The sequence below is a fragment of the Pseudonaja textilis genome, chromosome 1 (genome assembly GCF_049901715.1).
Source record: "Pseudonaja textilis isolate UNSWEBS1 chromosome 1, rPseTex1.2, whole genome shotgun sequence".
NCBI classification, from domain to species: Eukaryota; Metazoa; Chordata; class Lepidosauria; order Squamata; family Elapidae; genus Pseudonaja; species Pseudonaja textilis.
The window spans coordinates 208783524-208801167 of record NC_141990.1 but is presented as its reverse complement, the minus strand read 5'-3'; the positions used below and the strand labels follow the sequence as shown (position 1 = coordinate 208801167).

The 17644-nt window shown below is 38.4% G+C and overlaps 1 protein-coding gene across 1 annotated transcript in view; it reads right to left on the bottom strand.

The window, feature by feature from the left end:
• The window catches only part of ACTR3 (actin related protein 3), a 40347-nt gene that overhangs the window by 10763 nt on the left and 11940 nt on the right, over positions 1-17644 (bottom strand). Inside the window, exons 2-4 of the mRNA XM_026714663.2 lie at positions 4674-4729; positions 1046-1170; positions 542-652 (exon numbers count right to left, since the gene is read on the bottom strand). Coding sequence (XP_026570448.1) covers positions 542-652; positions 1046-1170; positions 4674-4729 — 292 coding nt within the window. The remainder of the gene's footprint in view (positions 1-541; positions 653-1045; positions 1171-4673; positions 4730-17644) is intronic.

Genomic DNA, 17644 nt, shown 5'->3' with positions numbered 1-17644 from the left:
CCCACAAAAAGAAAGTAGTGCCTGCAAATACAGAACATTGTTGTCCCATTATTTCCAGACATTACCTTCTCAAACAACAGAGGAACTCTGTTAATTCTCTTAACTCTGTTAAGAAACTCTACATACAAATTGGAAACCTTGTTAATGTTAATGAGTGAGGAAAATGTTTAATAGTGAGACAATATACATAACTTCATAAACATTTTGTCTTAAAAATCAAGACTGCTCCTTAAGAATTCTTTAGTGAGCTAAATGAGGTCAGCAATTTTACATATTCTTTCATATATTGCAATTATGTATTTTGTTATAATAGCCTTACAGCCGTTACATAGGTAAGCTCTGATTTTCTTCTCTCACCTGGCTTCAGAGACTACAAATATTATTTGAAGATGTTAAAGCTATAAAATGCAGAAGCACTTTAGAGGAATACTTTAAGTTTGTTATTGTCACAATAATTGCTATAATTATAGATATAGAAGGGAACAATTGGGCTACTGAATCCAACTCCCTCCTAAATGGAAAGAATCCATTTTATACTCACCAAAAGAAAATAATGGTCTTCAGGTTCTGCCCTTAAATATTTAAAGATAACTTGTTCCATAAATCTCTCCATCAAATCCCAATCTTCAACTATGCCATGGCGAATGGGCCACTGTTTAAAATGTGCACATTATTAAATAAAATACTAAATTTAAACTTATGGTAGAATCACATAAATATGAATAAATATACAAGGCAGCCTTCAACTTAGCTCTAGCTTATTTGTACACTACTTAGTATACAGTTTATATTTTACATGATATTGCTCTTTTTAAATTAAAGCAATTATCATAACTTGTTTTAAAATATACTGATAAGCATCTTAAAACTTTATCTTAACCTGAAATATTAGCATACTGCTGTTTATAATAAATTATACAATAAATAAAACATTAATCTGTATGAGGAAAATTAAGTTCAAATTACTACTCATCCTTGAAAGTTAGACAATTTTTCTTTCTTTGCTCAAAAAAGATTTTAAAATGCCACTTTTTATTTTAAATACCTTTGTTGCATATGTGGGTTTTTCTATTGCTTCATCCCCGATAAAGAAGTCTAAGTCATCCACACCTTTCATAACCCTTCTTTGTGCCTGATCGACAACTTTGGCCGATTCTTTAATGGCAATACCTTTATTATAAGAAAACAAGGGCAAATTAGATAGAATTATACCCTTAATTTTTAATAAAAAGTTAATTCTTCTAAAAAGATTTGTTACTCTGAAGGATATTATTGTTGATATATTTATCCAGTTTTCTAGAAAAAATACATTTCAAATACAAGTCAACCCTCTACTTAAAGAAACATTACAATGGGGGGTGGGGGTTGATATTGCAAATGTCCATTAAATCTGAAGGGACATGTTATTTTTTTTAACTATAAAAAAAGTGTGCAAAGCTCATAGATATGGGCAGTATTAAATGTTTGCCTGAATCAAACAGAGTTGAGAGATAAGAATATTCTGCACAGAAGTACTAGAACCAACAATACAGACACACCTCAGTAACTTTGGACTTTAAGGGATAAAGCCAACGTACAAATCTGGTTTTCTACATTAAACATTCAAATTGTAATTTCACTATTTTTGATTCAATAAAAAGGGCTTAAATATAGTATGCTTCAAATATATAAATGGAGTAGGAATCTTATTTTTTATGCCAAGCACAATTATACCAGAAACACAGCCTATATAATACCAGTTATTTAACAATAAATTCTAGGAATATTGTTTCATGGAGCTTTCTTCTTATTTCTTAACTTTCTTTTGTATAGCAAACATTTATTATCCATGCTCTGTTTGTCAAAATGTTCACTATGCATTCTAAATATGTGTAAAAATGCATAATTATAAATTAAAAAGTACTGAAGCCATTTTTAGAAAAGAGATCACTGAGAATTCACAACCTGATAGTATATAATCAATTGATCACTATAAACAGACAAAACTTTTATCTTTAACACAGAGCATTAACACTCTTCATTAAAAGATGTAAATAATAAATAATAGTCTGAATAGACAGAGAGTAGAAATAACAACAGAATGGAAATAATAGAAATAATAATAAGAGAACAGAAATAATCAAATTATCACAATACTTGATAAGTGATAAATCAATGGAAGGACAGACTGCCTGAACAGATTATAAACCCTCGGTTCCTTCCTCCACCTCACTTCCTGGCCCTTAGCCAATGCTGAAATACATTATCAGATTCTATTTCTCAAGTACACTACTAATGACACTTATCTATTTGTCTGATTCTAGATTACAGAAATAACAAGCTATCATATATAAAATATAAAATCTGGCTGGTAAATCATGCAAGATCAATGGCTAATTAAGATATTAAAAAAGAAAAATAGATCTGAAAAAAGAAACGCATCTGACACTGTGAACTAAAAATTATATCTGGATAATTAAAAAAAATAGGTTACCATGGTGTTTAAAGACAGGACTTATTCCTGCAATATAAAATGACTGCCTTGGATTTATGCTGCGTGAGAATTTTAAAAAGCTCTGAAACAAATATGATATTTTAAGCACTTTCAATGATTAAGTCATTACTCCAACCTCTTAAAGATAATTAATAAAATGTAAAGGAAGCTTATTAAAATAAGTAAAACATACAAATTACATATATTGTTGATGATTTTACAATCTATAAATGCTCAGTGTGCTGAATAAAAATAAATTAGCATTTTTACATTGAAATGTCATATACTGAGGAAAAATTATTGAATATATGACAATAGCAAAGAAAACAAGCCAAAAGATTTTTCAAAAAATATTGTAGATACTTTTAAATTTCTTGTTAATGAATGTGTTATTTCTGCAGTAAAATACATAGCCTTTTGTAAGGTAAAAAGTAAAATCTATCCCAAATAGAGTTTTACCTAATGATTGCACAAAGATAGTCATACTAACTCATAGGCAATTTGGAAGTGATTTGTTACTGCCTTTTTCCAGTGTATCTTTTTCCAACATCCAAGTTATTGGAAGGGGAAAGATTCTTGAAGCCCTGTATCAACTTAGTTCGAACATGTTTAGATTTAATAAAATGAGTTAAAGTGGATTTGAGCTTGCCACTTGCTGTGCTATGTATGCAAGGCATTATTTAAGACACCAATGATACGGTTGGCAAAACGTTACGATGAGTCATGGAGACAGAAGGGCCATGGAACGAAACCCTCTGCCCACTTCAAATATCCAAATTAAAGCATCACAATAAATGGCTCTCGAGACACTGTAGGATCTGCCACAAAATATTTACAAAATCCTTACCCCATAACAATAATGACATTTTTAGGCCAAATAGGCTTTTTCATAATTTCAATTTGATATAAGATGAGCGGCTATATAAATGTTTAAAATAAAATAATAAAATAAATCTAGGACATTATAAGAGCTTGCTAAGGGGTTCAACCAAGCAAAGTCATTACATAATCACTCTAGTTCTCATTTTCAAACATCTTGCAGTTTGTGGTACAACCGATCCCATTCAATTCTCACTTTGTTTTTCTTTTACTTTGTTTTTCTTTTACTTTGTTTTCTGATTTAGTTTGGGATGCTCTATGTTCAACTTAACTTTTTGAATCCCTCTATCTTTTACTTCAACATACTGTTTCTTCTCTCTTATTCACCAATGGCCACACTCTGACTTCTTTCAGCATTTGACTACTTCAACTCATCGTCAAGGAGAATATTATTTATCCTTTCAACAATGGCATGACATAGCCCATTCTCTTGCTTCTCATACATATGTTCTTCACTGTATTTTGGGAATTTATTTTGACATGCTTAATAACCAGGCGTAAGTTAAATTAAACTGTTATGAAAAACTTCTCCCCAGAATACATCCAAATTTCAGGAAAGGAAAAACCAAATTTCAGGAAAGGAAAAACCAGGAAAGGCTTCCAAAGATAAACTGCTATGCAGATAAGTCAAATCAAACCAGCAATTTCATACCAGCTGGTCCCCCATAGAATAATGCTATTACTAATCCAGAATAGCCAAGCACCAAAAAAAGGAAGGGGGAATAATAAAATCCTGGTTCAGTATAAGAGCCATGATTGCAATTCTCCTGACAATTGATATAAAACTTTCTCATTTAATCATCTTTTGTTCTAATAGCACCTGCTTCTATTTATTAATCAGTGAAATGAATTGTCTTGCTCCAGCAAGACTCAACTAATCATTCAACTAGTGCCAAACTACCAGAAAGGATAAAATTTTTGAACAGATAGTTAATTTTTGTTCTATATCCTAATCAAAATAGCTTTAACTAAAAGACATAGTTTGATAAACAGCAAAAGAGGGCCTAAATAAACTCATTACTAATGTTGTTACATATTTTTTTCAGGTTTTTCCATTAGCCAAATAATACAATGATCAAAAAGTTCATTGGCGAAATATGATTGCCTCCTTATAAATTCAAACATTATGTAAATTCTAAATGTATCAAGTAATCTGAAAGCACATTTAAAGTGGTGTCAAAAAGAAATCTATAAAATACAGTATAAAACCTCATTTAAATGGGATTTCAAAAGTATGACTATTCTTGAAACTGTGAGCTAAAATAAAGTGATAATGCAGTTACATCCTTTAAAATCACAACAGTGTACCCAAAACACTTACATGAAGGAATGATGAACTGTGGCTCTGTATTACCAGCATATCCCAGTTTAGTATACCTGTAAGACAAAGCAATATAAACAAGCTACTTAAAAAATGATCAGCAAAATTGCAGCATTTACAAATCAAAATCACATGATCTAATACTGATGTACAAAAAATAAGAGCCAAGATTGAGGCACAGTCTCCTCACTGAGGGTTATTAGCCTAATTTTTTCAGGACTGTACTGAAAAGGTAGTGCTTGATACCAACTATAAATCTGTCAAAACAAGGCCCATAAGAACTGTGAAGTCAGACAGCACAAGATAATATTTTTGTTCCAAGTGACAATCCTAAGATATACTGAACACAGATACAGAAATAATATAATACAATATCTTGTACTGATTAATTATTTGACCATAACAAAAAAACTATAAAAACAATAAAAAAATTGTAGAGCATATTTATAATAAACTGTCACCCTTCCAGTCAATCCCAATCTCTTCTAAATAGTCTATTCCCGTGATGGCAAACCTATGGCATGTGTGCCACAGGTGGCACGCAGAGCCATTTGTAGCGGCACGTGAGCTGCAGGCAAACTTACTCATTGGGCATGTGCACACCTCACAGCTGATTTTCAGCTGGTTTGAGGCCTTTTTCGGTCTCCCAAAGGCTTGAAGAAGGCTTCTACAGGCTTTGCAGGCTGAAAACCAGCCCCATTTCATCACTTCCTGTTTTTCTGAAAATACCGGAAGTGATGAAACGGGGCTAGTTTTCAGCCTGCAAAGCCTGCAGAAGCCTTCCTCAAGCCTTTGGGGGGCTGAAAAAGGCCTCAAACTGGCCGAAAATCAGCTGCCAAGCGCAGTGCAGGTAAGGGGGCAGCAGCGGTCAGTGGGTGGTTATTACGCATGCATGCATGGGGGGGGCGTGGGGGTACACGCATTGCCTTCTGGGTGCTGGCATGCGAGTGCGAGCATGCACACAATTTTTGGCATAGAAGCCCCAAAAGGTTCACCACCACTGGTTTATTCTCTTCAAAATGGTCTGATATAAAAAATGCTGTCTTGCTAGGGATACGCAGGTTTATTACCTGCAAGAAATTTTCAGTTTTCTTGAGTGAATACTATTTGTATTCAAGCAAGGTATGCCTTAACAGCTAGTGCCCCATTTATAGTCTTTCTTTAAACAGAACTGTATGGAACCTTCCATACCTTATCATAGAATCTATTTGTTAAAATGTGCTCTAGTAAAAAGCTGGTCTAAATAGTTATTAAATACTTTTCCATCTGGGAGGCTAATTTGTGGCAGATGTGATATCATCATGGGCAGCAACATCCAAGATCCTTTCTTTGAAACTTTTCTATATGTGTTCCAATAAGGGAACATTTCCGACTTTATCTAATCATTGGGACTATTTTGCTGTTGTATACCTTATTGATTAGAATTAGAGAACAAAGATAGCTATGGTTGCTAAGCTGCCTTACGGCACTGACACTGGCTGTAGCTGTTAAAGAACTTCTTGTGAAATGTGGCAGCCAGATAATGAGGCACACCCACTCAGCAATGTTTAAAGCTTCACTGCAACTGAACATTCAAGTTTAAAAAAAGCTTTTCCATTTAGAATACACTAGTTTGATGAGCCATATACAGATAGTCCTTGAGTTACCAGCACAATTGAGCCCAACATTATGTTGCTAACTGAAACATTTGTTAAGTGAGTTTGCCCTATTTTACATCTTTTCTTGCCACAGGTGTTAAGTGAATCATTGGATTTGTTAAGTTAGTAACATGGTTATTAAATGAATCTGTCTTACATATTGACCTTGCTTGTCAGAAGATTGCAGAAGTTGATCACATGACCTTAGGACACTATAGCCATCATAAATACGAACCGGTTGCCAAATACCTGAATTTTGATCATGTCACTATTAGGATGCTGCAGCAGTTTTAAGTATGAGAAATAGTCATGTCATTTTTTTCAGTGCTGCTTGTAATTAAAATCATTCTCTTATTGTGAGTCATCATATGAAATAGGCACCCACATACAGGTAGTTTTAAGTGAGCATTTGAAATTACAACAGTGGTGAAAAAACTGACTATCGGTCCTTACATTTATGCCTGTTGAAACGGCCCGTGGTCACATGATCACCATTTTTTATTTTAGCACCCGGGGGGGTGGGGGGGTGGTCACACAATCACCGTTTCTGATCTTCCTGGGGACTTCCAACTAATGAAGTCAATGGGGGAAGTCAAATTCATTTAAAAACCATGTGATTCATTTAACAGCAAGAAGGTCATAAAATTATGTGTGGCTCACTTAACAACCACAACTCATAGTGACAGAAATTATGGTCACAATTGTGTTCATAAGTTGAGGACTACCTGTAAGTCCTACAAATAAATGTGTCTGAGACCTGCCTGGTTTTATAGTTCTAGCCTCACGTTATTAGGCTGTTAAGGAAAAAAAGATAAATATCCTACTTTCCAAGAAGTAGAGGAAGCATTATTCCACTACTGAAATCAAATGTTTCAGTTACAGCCTCATCGTCTTCTATGTCATCATTAAATGCCATTTGAGTGAAACTTCCCATTCAACTATGGAGTTTGTGAAATGAATGCTTAACTCAACTTTCCTCCAAACCTACATCAGGATTCTTGATGTAGTGATAAAATGAGAAGTTCCCTATCTTTGTGTCTTGAATTCCCAAAGAAAAGGTAAACTATAAATGCAATAATCAAACACCATATTATGCTGAAGAGAGGCTGAAAATTTAAATAGTTTCCAGAATTGCTTGATATTTAAGTCAGTTATAAAGCCAAAAATTGTGAACCTGTGTCCGTAAGCAATGTACCTTACTATACTAGCCACTACAAAGATTCAGTCATATTTAGTACTGCACAAATTAGCAAATCTATCCCTCACTTCAGCTTTGTTGCTCATCCATATGTATTCAACAGTTCATCTGTCCTGTCTTTGTTGTCTGCATTAACTTTCATCTTTCTCTGTAAATATCACATTTTTCCCCTTTGCAATAGCTGCACCATTGATTGCTCTTGGTTCTCAAATGGGCCATATTCCCTAATTAAAAGCAGGAGATTTTCATGGAGATTTTTGAAATGCCTTTCTATTTGTTATTTTTCAGAATCCAATTTGCTCTCACCATCTGGCATTCAATGAAGTATATGTATGTTGGATCTGAATAATTTGCCTCCTCCTCTTTTTCCTGTACCTGACATTTTTAAAGATCAGTCATAAAAGAGGGTTAGGGTTATTATTTGTACGTCTTTAGTCATTCATATAATGATGCCATGCAATACAATACTATTACATCCCTATCTAAAAAGCTAATTTGTGAACTATATATAAGAGAAACAGGCAATATGTTTCTATGGTAACTATGGGCACTCTTAGTGCTTGTCAGGATCCCTGCTCATTTTTTTTTTATTTAAAAGCTTATTTTAAAACACTGATTGAGAAACTGGCATCTCAGAAACCAAATAACCAGGTTTTGCTATCATCCCTATTTAAGAGAATGTCTTTGATGTTAGAAAATAAAACTGGTGAATAGATATAGTTCCAAGACTTATTTGCACAACTCTTGAAGTTTGACAGGGTTTTATGCTCCTAGACTTCTGAAAAGACCTGGCTTTCCCCCCCGCCCAGGTATGGGATATGGTGAGGTGGATGAGAAAATTGCATATGAAATCTTCACTTTGGTGCCAGGTTTTTATAGTGTGTGCATGTGTACACACATGGATATGTCTGTTTTTCTGTCTATCTATATCACTGATGTACTACTAATTGGAAGGGAAAAGAAGGGAAAGGGAAGGGAAGGGAAGGGAAGGGAAGGGAAGGGAAGGGAAGGGAAGGGAAGGGAAGGGAGGAAGGATCCCAATCCTCTTTCTCCTGCTACTGATGCCTGGCATAGAGATCGCAAGAGGCCAGGTGCATCTCATCAGCAGCGGAAGGAAATTGACAGAAAGCTTCAATATTTTAAAATGAACTAGACAAGGCTGTCCGTTATCCCCACTATTATTTGTATTGACATTGGAAGTCTTGAATAGAAATATTAGAAAAAATTGAGAAATAAAGGGAATGAAAATAAATAATGAAGAGTATAAATTACAAGCATTCGCAGATGATTTGGTTTTTATATTGGAAGAACCATTGGAAAAGGCCCAAAGTTGATTAGAGAAATAGAGGAGTTTGGTGAAGTAGCAGGACTGAAAATAAAAAAAGAAAAAACAAAAATTTTGGTGAAAAATATGACAGAAAAACAAAAGACTAATGGACAAATTAAATATTCAAATTACAAAAAAAGTGAAATACTTAAGAGATACAAATGACAGCTAGGTGTGGAACACTTAAAGAAAATAACTATGACAGTTTATTACAACAGATCGTGATAGATCTAGAAAAATGGAAAAATATACAACTATCCTTAATAGGTAGAATAGCGACAATTAAAATGAACATACTGCCAAAAATATTGTATCTATTTCAAACGATTCCAATAAGACTGAAAAAAAAAATACTTTGGAGATTTAAATAAAAAGGGCATTGGTACTTACCTGATATGCCCGTTCTCTGTGAGCTATTCAGAGCATCCAGTGATGGGAAGGTGCTTCAGTCCCTTCTAGGAAGGCTGGGCTTAAACTTGAGGACACTCCTCCTCCTCCACGAGACTCCTCCTTAGCGTCCCGTTTTGCGAAGCCAAGGTATTGATACCCTATATGCTTAAGCCTATGTAATAACCCTGGCCGGAACAGACCCCCTACCAGATGGAATAAAAGGGAGGGGCTGGATGCTCTTCACAGCTCACAGAGAACGGGTGTATCAGGTAAGTACCAATGCCCTTTCTCCCATGAGCTGTTCAGAGCATCCAGTGATAGGACATACCAAAACTTGGCACTGTCCTAAGGGAGGGACTCCCATCTGGGTTGCAGACCTAACTGTCTCTGAAATAACTTGCTACAAAACTCACCTACCAAATGAAGCCTCAGCAGAAGCAAATACGTCAATTTTATAATTTCTAATAAATGGAGATGGAGAAGCCCAGGTTGCAGCTCGGCAAATCTCCTCTATTGTAGCTTGGGTTGCCCATGCTGCTGTGGTGGCTGCACTCCTAGTGGAGTGAGCAGTAATGCCTTGGGGCACTGGAATCAAGTGAGAGTCATACGACTTAGCGATGGTGGCCCTTAGCCATCTACCTATGGTAGAGGGTGAAACCTTGCGCCCCAGGGTATTAGGCTGAAAGGACATGAAGAGGGCTTCTGTCTTTCTGGAAGGTGCCGTGTGCTCTATGTAGATGCTTAAGGCTCTTCTTACGTCCAAGCGGTGCCATTGGTGTTCGAGCCTGTGTGATGGACGTGAGCAAAAATTTGGGAGCACCAGCTCTTGAGCTCTATGGAATGCCGAATTAACTTTTGGAATGAAGGAGGATCTGGTCTGAGAACCACTCTATCCGAATGGAAAATGCAGAGATCTTTGCGCACCGATAATGCAGCTAGTTCGGAGATTCTTTGGGCAGATGTAATTGCTATCAGGAAAACTACTTTGTAGGTTAGAAATCGAAGCGTCGAGGTCCTTAGTGGCTCGAAGAGTCCCAAGGTGGATATCGGTGCACTACGGCGGGGCTCAAGTTCTTGGCACCGCACAGAAAACTGCGAATCGAGGGTGATAAGATATGGAGGTAAGATCATCCCAAGATATGACCGAAGCCAGGGCCACCACCTGTCTCCACAGAGTATTGGGTGATAACCCTTTGGTTAGGCCCTCCTGTAAAAATTCTAATAACTGCGCTGATAGGGAAGTGGGGTTGATCTGAACCTTCTGACACCAACGGCAGAAGCTACACCAGATGGCCTCATAGATTCGGTTCGTCAAAGGATGTCGAGCCGACTGAATAGTGTGAATAACTTGAGTAGAAAGGTGTTCATCTCTCAGACGTCACCGTTCAACTTCCATATGGCTAAGTTTAGCCATTGGGGGTCCGGATGTAGCACTTGAGACAGCGATATGACCGATGATGGGATCCTCCACGGTGGTACCTTCGAGAGGTCCTTCAGGTCCGCAAACCATGCTCGCCTTGGCCAATAAGGAGACACTAATAGCAGGTCCACTTTTTCTTCCAGCAACTTCTGAATCAATTTGGGGATCACGCGGAGGGGAAAAAAGGCATATAGCAGTCCAGTGGGCCAGTGACATCTGAGGGCATTCACGTCCTCCACTCCCTGCGATGGGTAATGAGAAATGAATCGGGGAAGCTGTGTATTGAGTGGGGAGGCAAACAGGTCGACTACTGGTTGGCCCAACCTCCGAGTAGCCTCCAGAAATATCTTGCGATCCAGATGGCACTGATTAGTCTAACGTAGCTCTGCTGAGCCAATCCGCTTGTACATTCACTACTCCAGATATGTGCTCCGCCTTTAGAGAGAGAAGATGGATTTCGGCCCACAGGAATAGTCCTTCTGCTTCCCTCATTAGTAGATTGGAATGAGTGCTCCCTTGTTTGTTGATATGGGCCTTTGTAGTTACGTTGTCTGTTAAGACGAGCACGTTTGCAATGGAGATGAGGGAGGAATTGTCGAAATGCCAAGTACACCACTCTCAGTTCTAGCCAGTTGATATTGTGTGCCTTCTCTGAATCCATCCAAAGGCCTTGCGCTGTATGTGATTAGAAGTGCCCCCCCCCCATCCCACTATACTGGCGTCTGTTGTAACAATCGACCTGTGTGGATCCTTGAAAGGGCATCCCTTGTTGATTTCAGGTCGTGTCCATCATCATAGGGACCTGAGAATGGTTGATGGAACTTTTACCCAAGTCCTGGCGTCATCTCTCCTGGCACATTGGGATGGCAACAAGAACCATTGCAGGGTTCTTGCATGGAACCGGGCCCAAGGGATAATAGAAATACAAGAAATCATTTTTCTGAGCAATTTAGAAAGAAGACATAGTTGTACTTTCCTAACAGTTCTGATCTGTTGAGCCAAATCTCTAATGCGTTCTTGTGTCAGGGGAGAGGAAAACTTTGCTTTCCAGGGTGTCAACGATGGCGCCAAGGTGAATGAGTCTAGTAGAGGGTGTTAAATGACTTTTTGACCAATTGATTGAGAACCCATGTTGTTGTAGGGTTACAAGCGTAGTTTGAGTGTTTGAATTTGCTTGATTGATGGAAGATGCCAGAATAAGAATGTCATCCAACTAGCATTGAAGTCAGATGGACCTATCTCTGATGTAAAACTCGGCCTCTGAGTGATGCTAAGGCTCTCCCATTTGGCCTGTAAAAGTTCTGGGAGCTGAAGCTAGGCCAAATGGGAGAGCAATATATTTGTAATGGACGTTGTTGTAACTGAAACGAAGGAATTGAAATGTGAGGATATGTAATTGAGATATGTAAGTAAGCTTCTGTGAGATCTATGGAGGTAAGGACATCGTTTTTTCTGATGCTGAGTAAGATGGATTGGAAAATGGTCATTTTAATTTTTCGGTAAACTAAATATTGGTTTAGACGTTTTAAGTCCAGGATTGCCCTCCATCCCTTTGAACTTTTAGGAACCACGAAGAGGTGCAAATAAAAACCAAGACTTTTCTGATTAGAAGGGATGGATTGTATGGCCCGGATCTCTAGATGTGCTATGGCTGTGTCCATGAGAAACCTTTTTTCTGCATCCCTGGAAATTGGGGACTTCATAAAAAAATCCAGGGTGGGGTGGGGTGGAGCTGAACTCCAGTGCCAGACTAAATCGTACTGTGTTTCTAACCCATGCGTCAGTGGTAGAGGAGTCCCATTGGTTGGCAAAGCTTTTTAGGTGACCGCCAATGGGAATCTCATTGTGGTTGTTACTTGGACCTGTGGAAGGGCCTAAATCCTGTTCCTCGAAATTGACTCCTAGGATGGAGTCCCCTTCTATATCTGTCCCCAGGTTTAATTCTATCTGCCTGTTGTCTGAATCCAGGCTGTCTTTGAAATCTTGGATAGCAGGGTTGGTAGAAGGGGCGAAAGGAACCTATGAAAGGGCTGGGGTGATCTGGACTCTGATTGACAAAAAAAAAGAGAAAGAAGAATTTTCTTTTTGGTTCTGGTTTCAATTAGGAGGGGTTCAAGCGCACCGTCAAATAGTTTGTTCTCCGAGATGGGAGCTGAGGTAAGCCGCCACTTGTGCTTGACATCTGCCTGCCAATGCCTAAGCCGAAGTAACCTTCTAGCTGCAATTTGGGAAGCCCTGGCCCTAGAGGAAAATTTAACTACACTGAAAGTAGCGTCTGCTGAAAACTCTGCAGTGGCGACTAATTTAGCCACATCTTGATGTGCCCTAATGTTTGAGGCTGGAATGGTATCCCTCAGGTGGCGGAGCCATCTGAGAGATGATCTGGTGAAAAAGGAGGGGGCTGTGGCTGCTCTGATGGCCCATGCATCCGAGACGTGTGCCCTGCGGAGGACTAGTTCCGCCCTCTTTTCCTTAGGCTTGAGAGCCTCTTCAGCTTCACTTGGGATGGCTGAAGAAGATAAAAGTGCAATGATAGGCTCATCCACTTCCAGAGTTTAGAAATTTAGAGAACTTGGGTGCCAAATTATAGTATTTTTTATCATGTCCTGTGGGAGCAGGATATGAGGCTGCTGCAGCCCATTGTTTTTGTACTAAATTGGAAAACATGTGTGGCACAGGGATAACCTCTGCCTCAGTGACTGGTTGAGAGAACATGAGATCCTCTGCTTCCCTTGGAGTATTTGGTGGGGGAAGGGTACCCGTATTATCCAGCCGTACGGTGTTCTTGGCCTTAAACAGCAAGGATTTAAATAATTGTGGGCAGAATAATCCTGTAAATATGGGGAGGTCAGTTGAGAGGCCTTCATCGTCAGACATACCCCTTTCTAGCAGATCCACCTCTGACAATACCTGGTCAATGGTGTGTACCGACCCCTCCTCCATTTGATCCGTTGGATCCCCTTGATCTCCCATATCCTGTGTGTACTGAGGGTCTCGGCCAGTGGGCAAGGATAGTTCTGGGGGGGGGAGTACCTGATGAAGATGTGGATCCGTGATGCCCAGAGATCGTTCAGAAAGAGATCTGTAAACCGAAGCTGAGGGTGTTCGTCTTGCCTGAATAGCCTGTTGGATGCCTGCTGATATGCCCTTCTGGATAGCTAGCTCCATCCACGCCCTCATGTTGGCAGGGATTTCCTCCGGAAGTTCCTCCTCTTGTCTGAGGCCAGCTGCAGTTGGCGTAAATGTTGCCTCTGGGGCCCTCCTTGGGGAGAGAATGTTAGAAAGAGCCTCCTGGGGAGATTGTATCAATATGCTGCTCCTTCTGGATAAATCCAGAGAGGCGGTTGGAGGGTTCTGGGCCTATGAGGTCGAGGGTATGATGAGTGGTGAAGAGGTGGGCTGTGCAGCTGCTCGTGTACGTTTTTCCACCTGCCTTTCTAATGCCTGACGGCATCTGCATGCATCTTTCTCTGCTGCCTTAAAGGTCTTTTGGAGCTCCGTGGACTTATCTCTAGTTTTAGCAGTTAGTCTAGATCTGGAGTTGTAGTTGCTGGCCATGGTAATGCCTCCATTGATAGCAATGGAAAGAGGCTATGAAATTAGGTGGCTGGAACACCTAGGGGCCTGCTCCCTTAAGCGGCAGGGGATCCTGGAATAAATAGTTCCCCGATGCCTTTAGCAAATGTCTCCTTGTTCTGTTTTGCTTTGTTATCTATCTATCTATCTATCTATCTATCTATCTATCTATCTATCTATCTATCTTTTAATAACTTAAAAGATTTGTAGAATTTAAGTCAATCAAGTCAATTTTTGAATAAAGTACTTGTAATATCAAATATGGAGACCAGAACACCCCCCTCCAGACCTGGCACCTATATGAGGGCACAGAGGTCTATAACTGATAATTAGATCAGTTTAGCTGCACTTATTGCCTGTGGAATCCAGCAGTTCAAGTCCTCTATCATTCAGCAGGGACCTCCCCTTCCCAGGTCCCCAAAATGGGAAACCTTGTTGGGTAACTTGTCTCATAGACAGTAACAATTACTCAGCAAATTTAACCACACGGCCTTTAAAATGCTGGCTGCCTCGTGGCAAAATAAAAAAAGCAGCTATCACCGCCCGGCCTGCTGAAAGCAAAACCGCTCAGCGGGAAGGCGCAAGGGCTAATTCCGTGCCCTGAGGTGTTCTGCAGGCAAAGCCACATAATAAAAAGGGGGAAAGGCTGCATTTTTAAATGGAAGTTTCAAACCTCGAAGGGACAGAGCATTTACTCAGCCAGCTGGGATATCGGAGATATAAGCCTCCTTGTTTAGAAGTTTAAAGCAGCATGTCTCTGAAAGGAGAGGCTTTTACCCTCAGGGCAGATTGGAAAGATAAGCCTCCCCGTTTATGAGGCTTTAGCCTCGGGAGGCTGGAACGTAAAAAAACAAAAACAAAAAACTGAGCGAAATGACTTTTGGAGGTTTCCAGGGGGGTGGTTGGTGACAGAAACTATGGTATTACCTGACCTGAGAAATAAATCAGCTAAATCAGCTAAATCCAGTGTTCTGTTCTGACCAGGAAAACAATAACACAACCTGTCTGAAGAAAGGCTGAGCTAAAACTGGGGGCGCTAAGGAGGAGTCTCGTGGAGGAGGAGAAGTGTCCTCAAGTTTAAGCCCAGCCTTCCTAGAAGGGACTGAAGTACCTTCCCATCACTGGATGCTCTGAACAGCTCATGGGAGAATGATGATGAAATTTATTTGGCGGGTGGGGGGAGGCAAGAATCAAGATAAAATTATTACAGGAAGCAAGGTTGAGAGGGGGTTTTGGATTACCCAATAGGGAATTATACTATCAGGCAACAATATTGATGTGGGTGAAGGAATGGATTGTATTGAAAAATTCCAGATTACTAACGTTAGAACGACATGATTTACAATTGGGTTGGCATGCATTGTATGGTATAAAGAAAGTAAGGCACGTGGATATTTTAGGAGACATTATATTAGAGATGCTTTATTAACAGCATGGGAAAAGATAAGAGACTATCATTATTTGAAAATACCAGTCTGATTATCAACTTTAGAAGCCTTTTCATATCCACAGCTATTTAAAAAGGAACACATAATTAGATATGATTAAATTTTAAACAAAAAGGGTGAACTCAAAACAAAGCAAGAATTTGATTTACAAGGGATAAATATAAATTGGTACTCATACTTGCAAATACATACAAGGTATGAAAAAAACATTAAGATGACTGGGTTTTATAAGGAATTGACTGAATTAAATAAAATCCTAACAGGCACTGATGAGAAGCTGATTAAAAAACCATATGGTTATCTATTAGGAGTGAAGTTAGAGGATGAACAACTAAAAGAAACAATGATTGCATGGGGGGAAAATTTTGGATGTGGAATACATCTTGATAAATGGCAGATATTATGGTCTAGAAATTATAAATTAACTATGTCAACAGCCTATAAAGAGAATTTGTATAAGATGTTTTACAGGTGGCATCTACCCCCAATGAGAATTGCTAAGATGTCTGAAGATAAGTCAGCGAAGTGTTGGAAATGCCAGAAGTTACCAGGATCATATTACCACATGTGGTGGACATGCACAGAGACTAAAAAATATTGAGCTAGAATACACATGTGGCTGGAGAAGATGATAAAACAACCTATAGACTTAAAACCAGAGACATTTTTATTAGGAATTTTGCCTGAGGGTTATAACAAAGAAATAACGTATTTATTAATACTTTAACAGCAGCTAGGATTGTATTTGCACAAAATTGGAGAAATGAAAAAATTCTGACAGAAGAGGAAATAATTAAGAAAATAATGGAATGTGCAGAAATGAGTAGATTAACAATGGAGATTAGAGAACAAGAAGAAAGAGACTATTATAAAATTTGGAATTTATTTTATGAATGGTTGGATAGAAGAGTAAAGAATTGAATTATATAAGTATAGTATAACATATTGTTACTGATAAATAGATGAGTTAGACAGAACAAGAAAATGAACTTGAAATATATTATTGAAAGTTAAGGACTTAAAAGTTAAGGATAATAGAATAAGTGACAAATGTGATATAAAATATTGATAAGAACAATTATAAATATATACAAGTTAAATATGTATGATATTATTTTGTGCACAAAGAAATATGTACTCAACTGACACACTGTGGAACAGAAAGAAGGTTTTATGTTTTTGTTGTGATAAAAATAAAAAACTTTTATTTAAAAAAAACGCAGTGGAAGGAAAAAGAGAGCAGAGGCAGAGGTAGGCAGAGGTGGTAGAAGGGTTTGCCAGAAGGGCAAAGATGAAGGAGGGGAAAGTAGGTGGGAGAGTTGAATTGCACAGAGATCATAAACATGGGCAAGCTGCCAAGCACCCAAATTTTGATCACAAAAAGTTTACCTGTGAAGATAAGAAATCTTATGCTAGAAAGTACAGGTAGTCCTAACTTAACAGTCACAACTGGGAACAGAAATTCCATTGCTAATTGACATGGTCATTAAATGAAACATCACTTGATCATGCCGGCTTAACACCATTATGGCGATTAAGCAAATCACACACAGTTTAGGGAGACATCACATGACTGCAACTTGCCAGGTTCTCTGTTGACTTGGCTTGTCAGAAGCCAGCTGTGAAGCTTCCAAATTGCAATCATGGCTTCGAGATACTTCAACAGTCATAAACACACACTGGTTGAAAAGCCTCCAAAGTAATCACACGATTGCAGGGATGCTGCAATAATCATAAGTTTGAGGACTGGTCATAAAATTATTTTTTCAGCGCCATCTTAATTTTACTAAATAGAACAATTGTTAATCAAGGATTACATGTGCTAGTAAGTTTTGAAATAACCTAAGAAACTGAATATTCAGTATTTAGTACTACACTTGCTTATTTGCTTGATACCATAATATTACTAAACTAATCAGGAGTTACTTTAAAGACTCTTTGAGATCAGACTATTAGTAGAAAAGAAGATCCAATA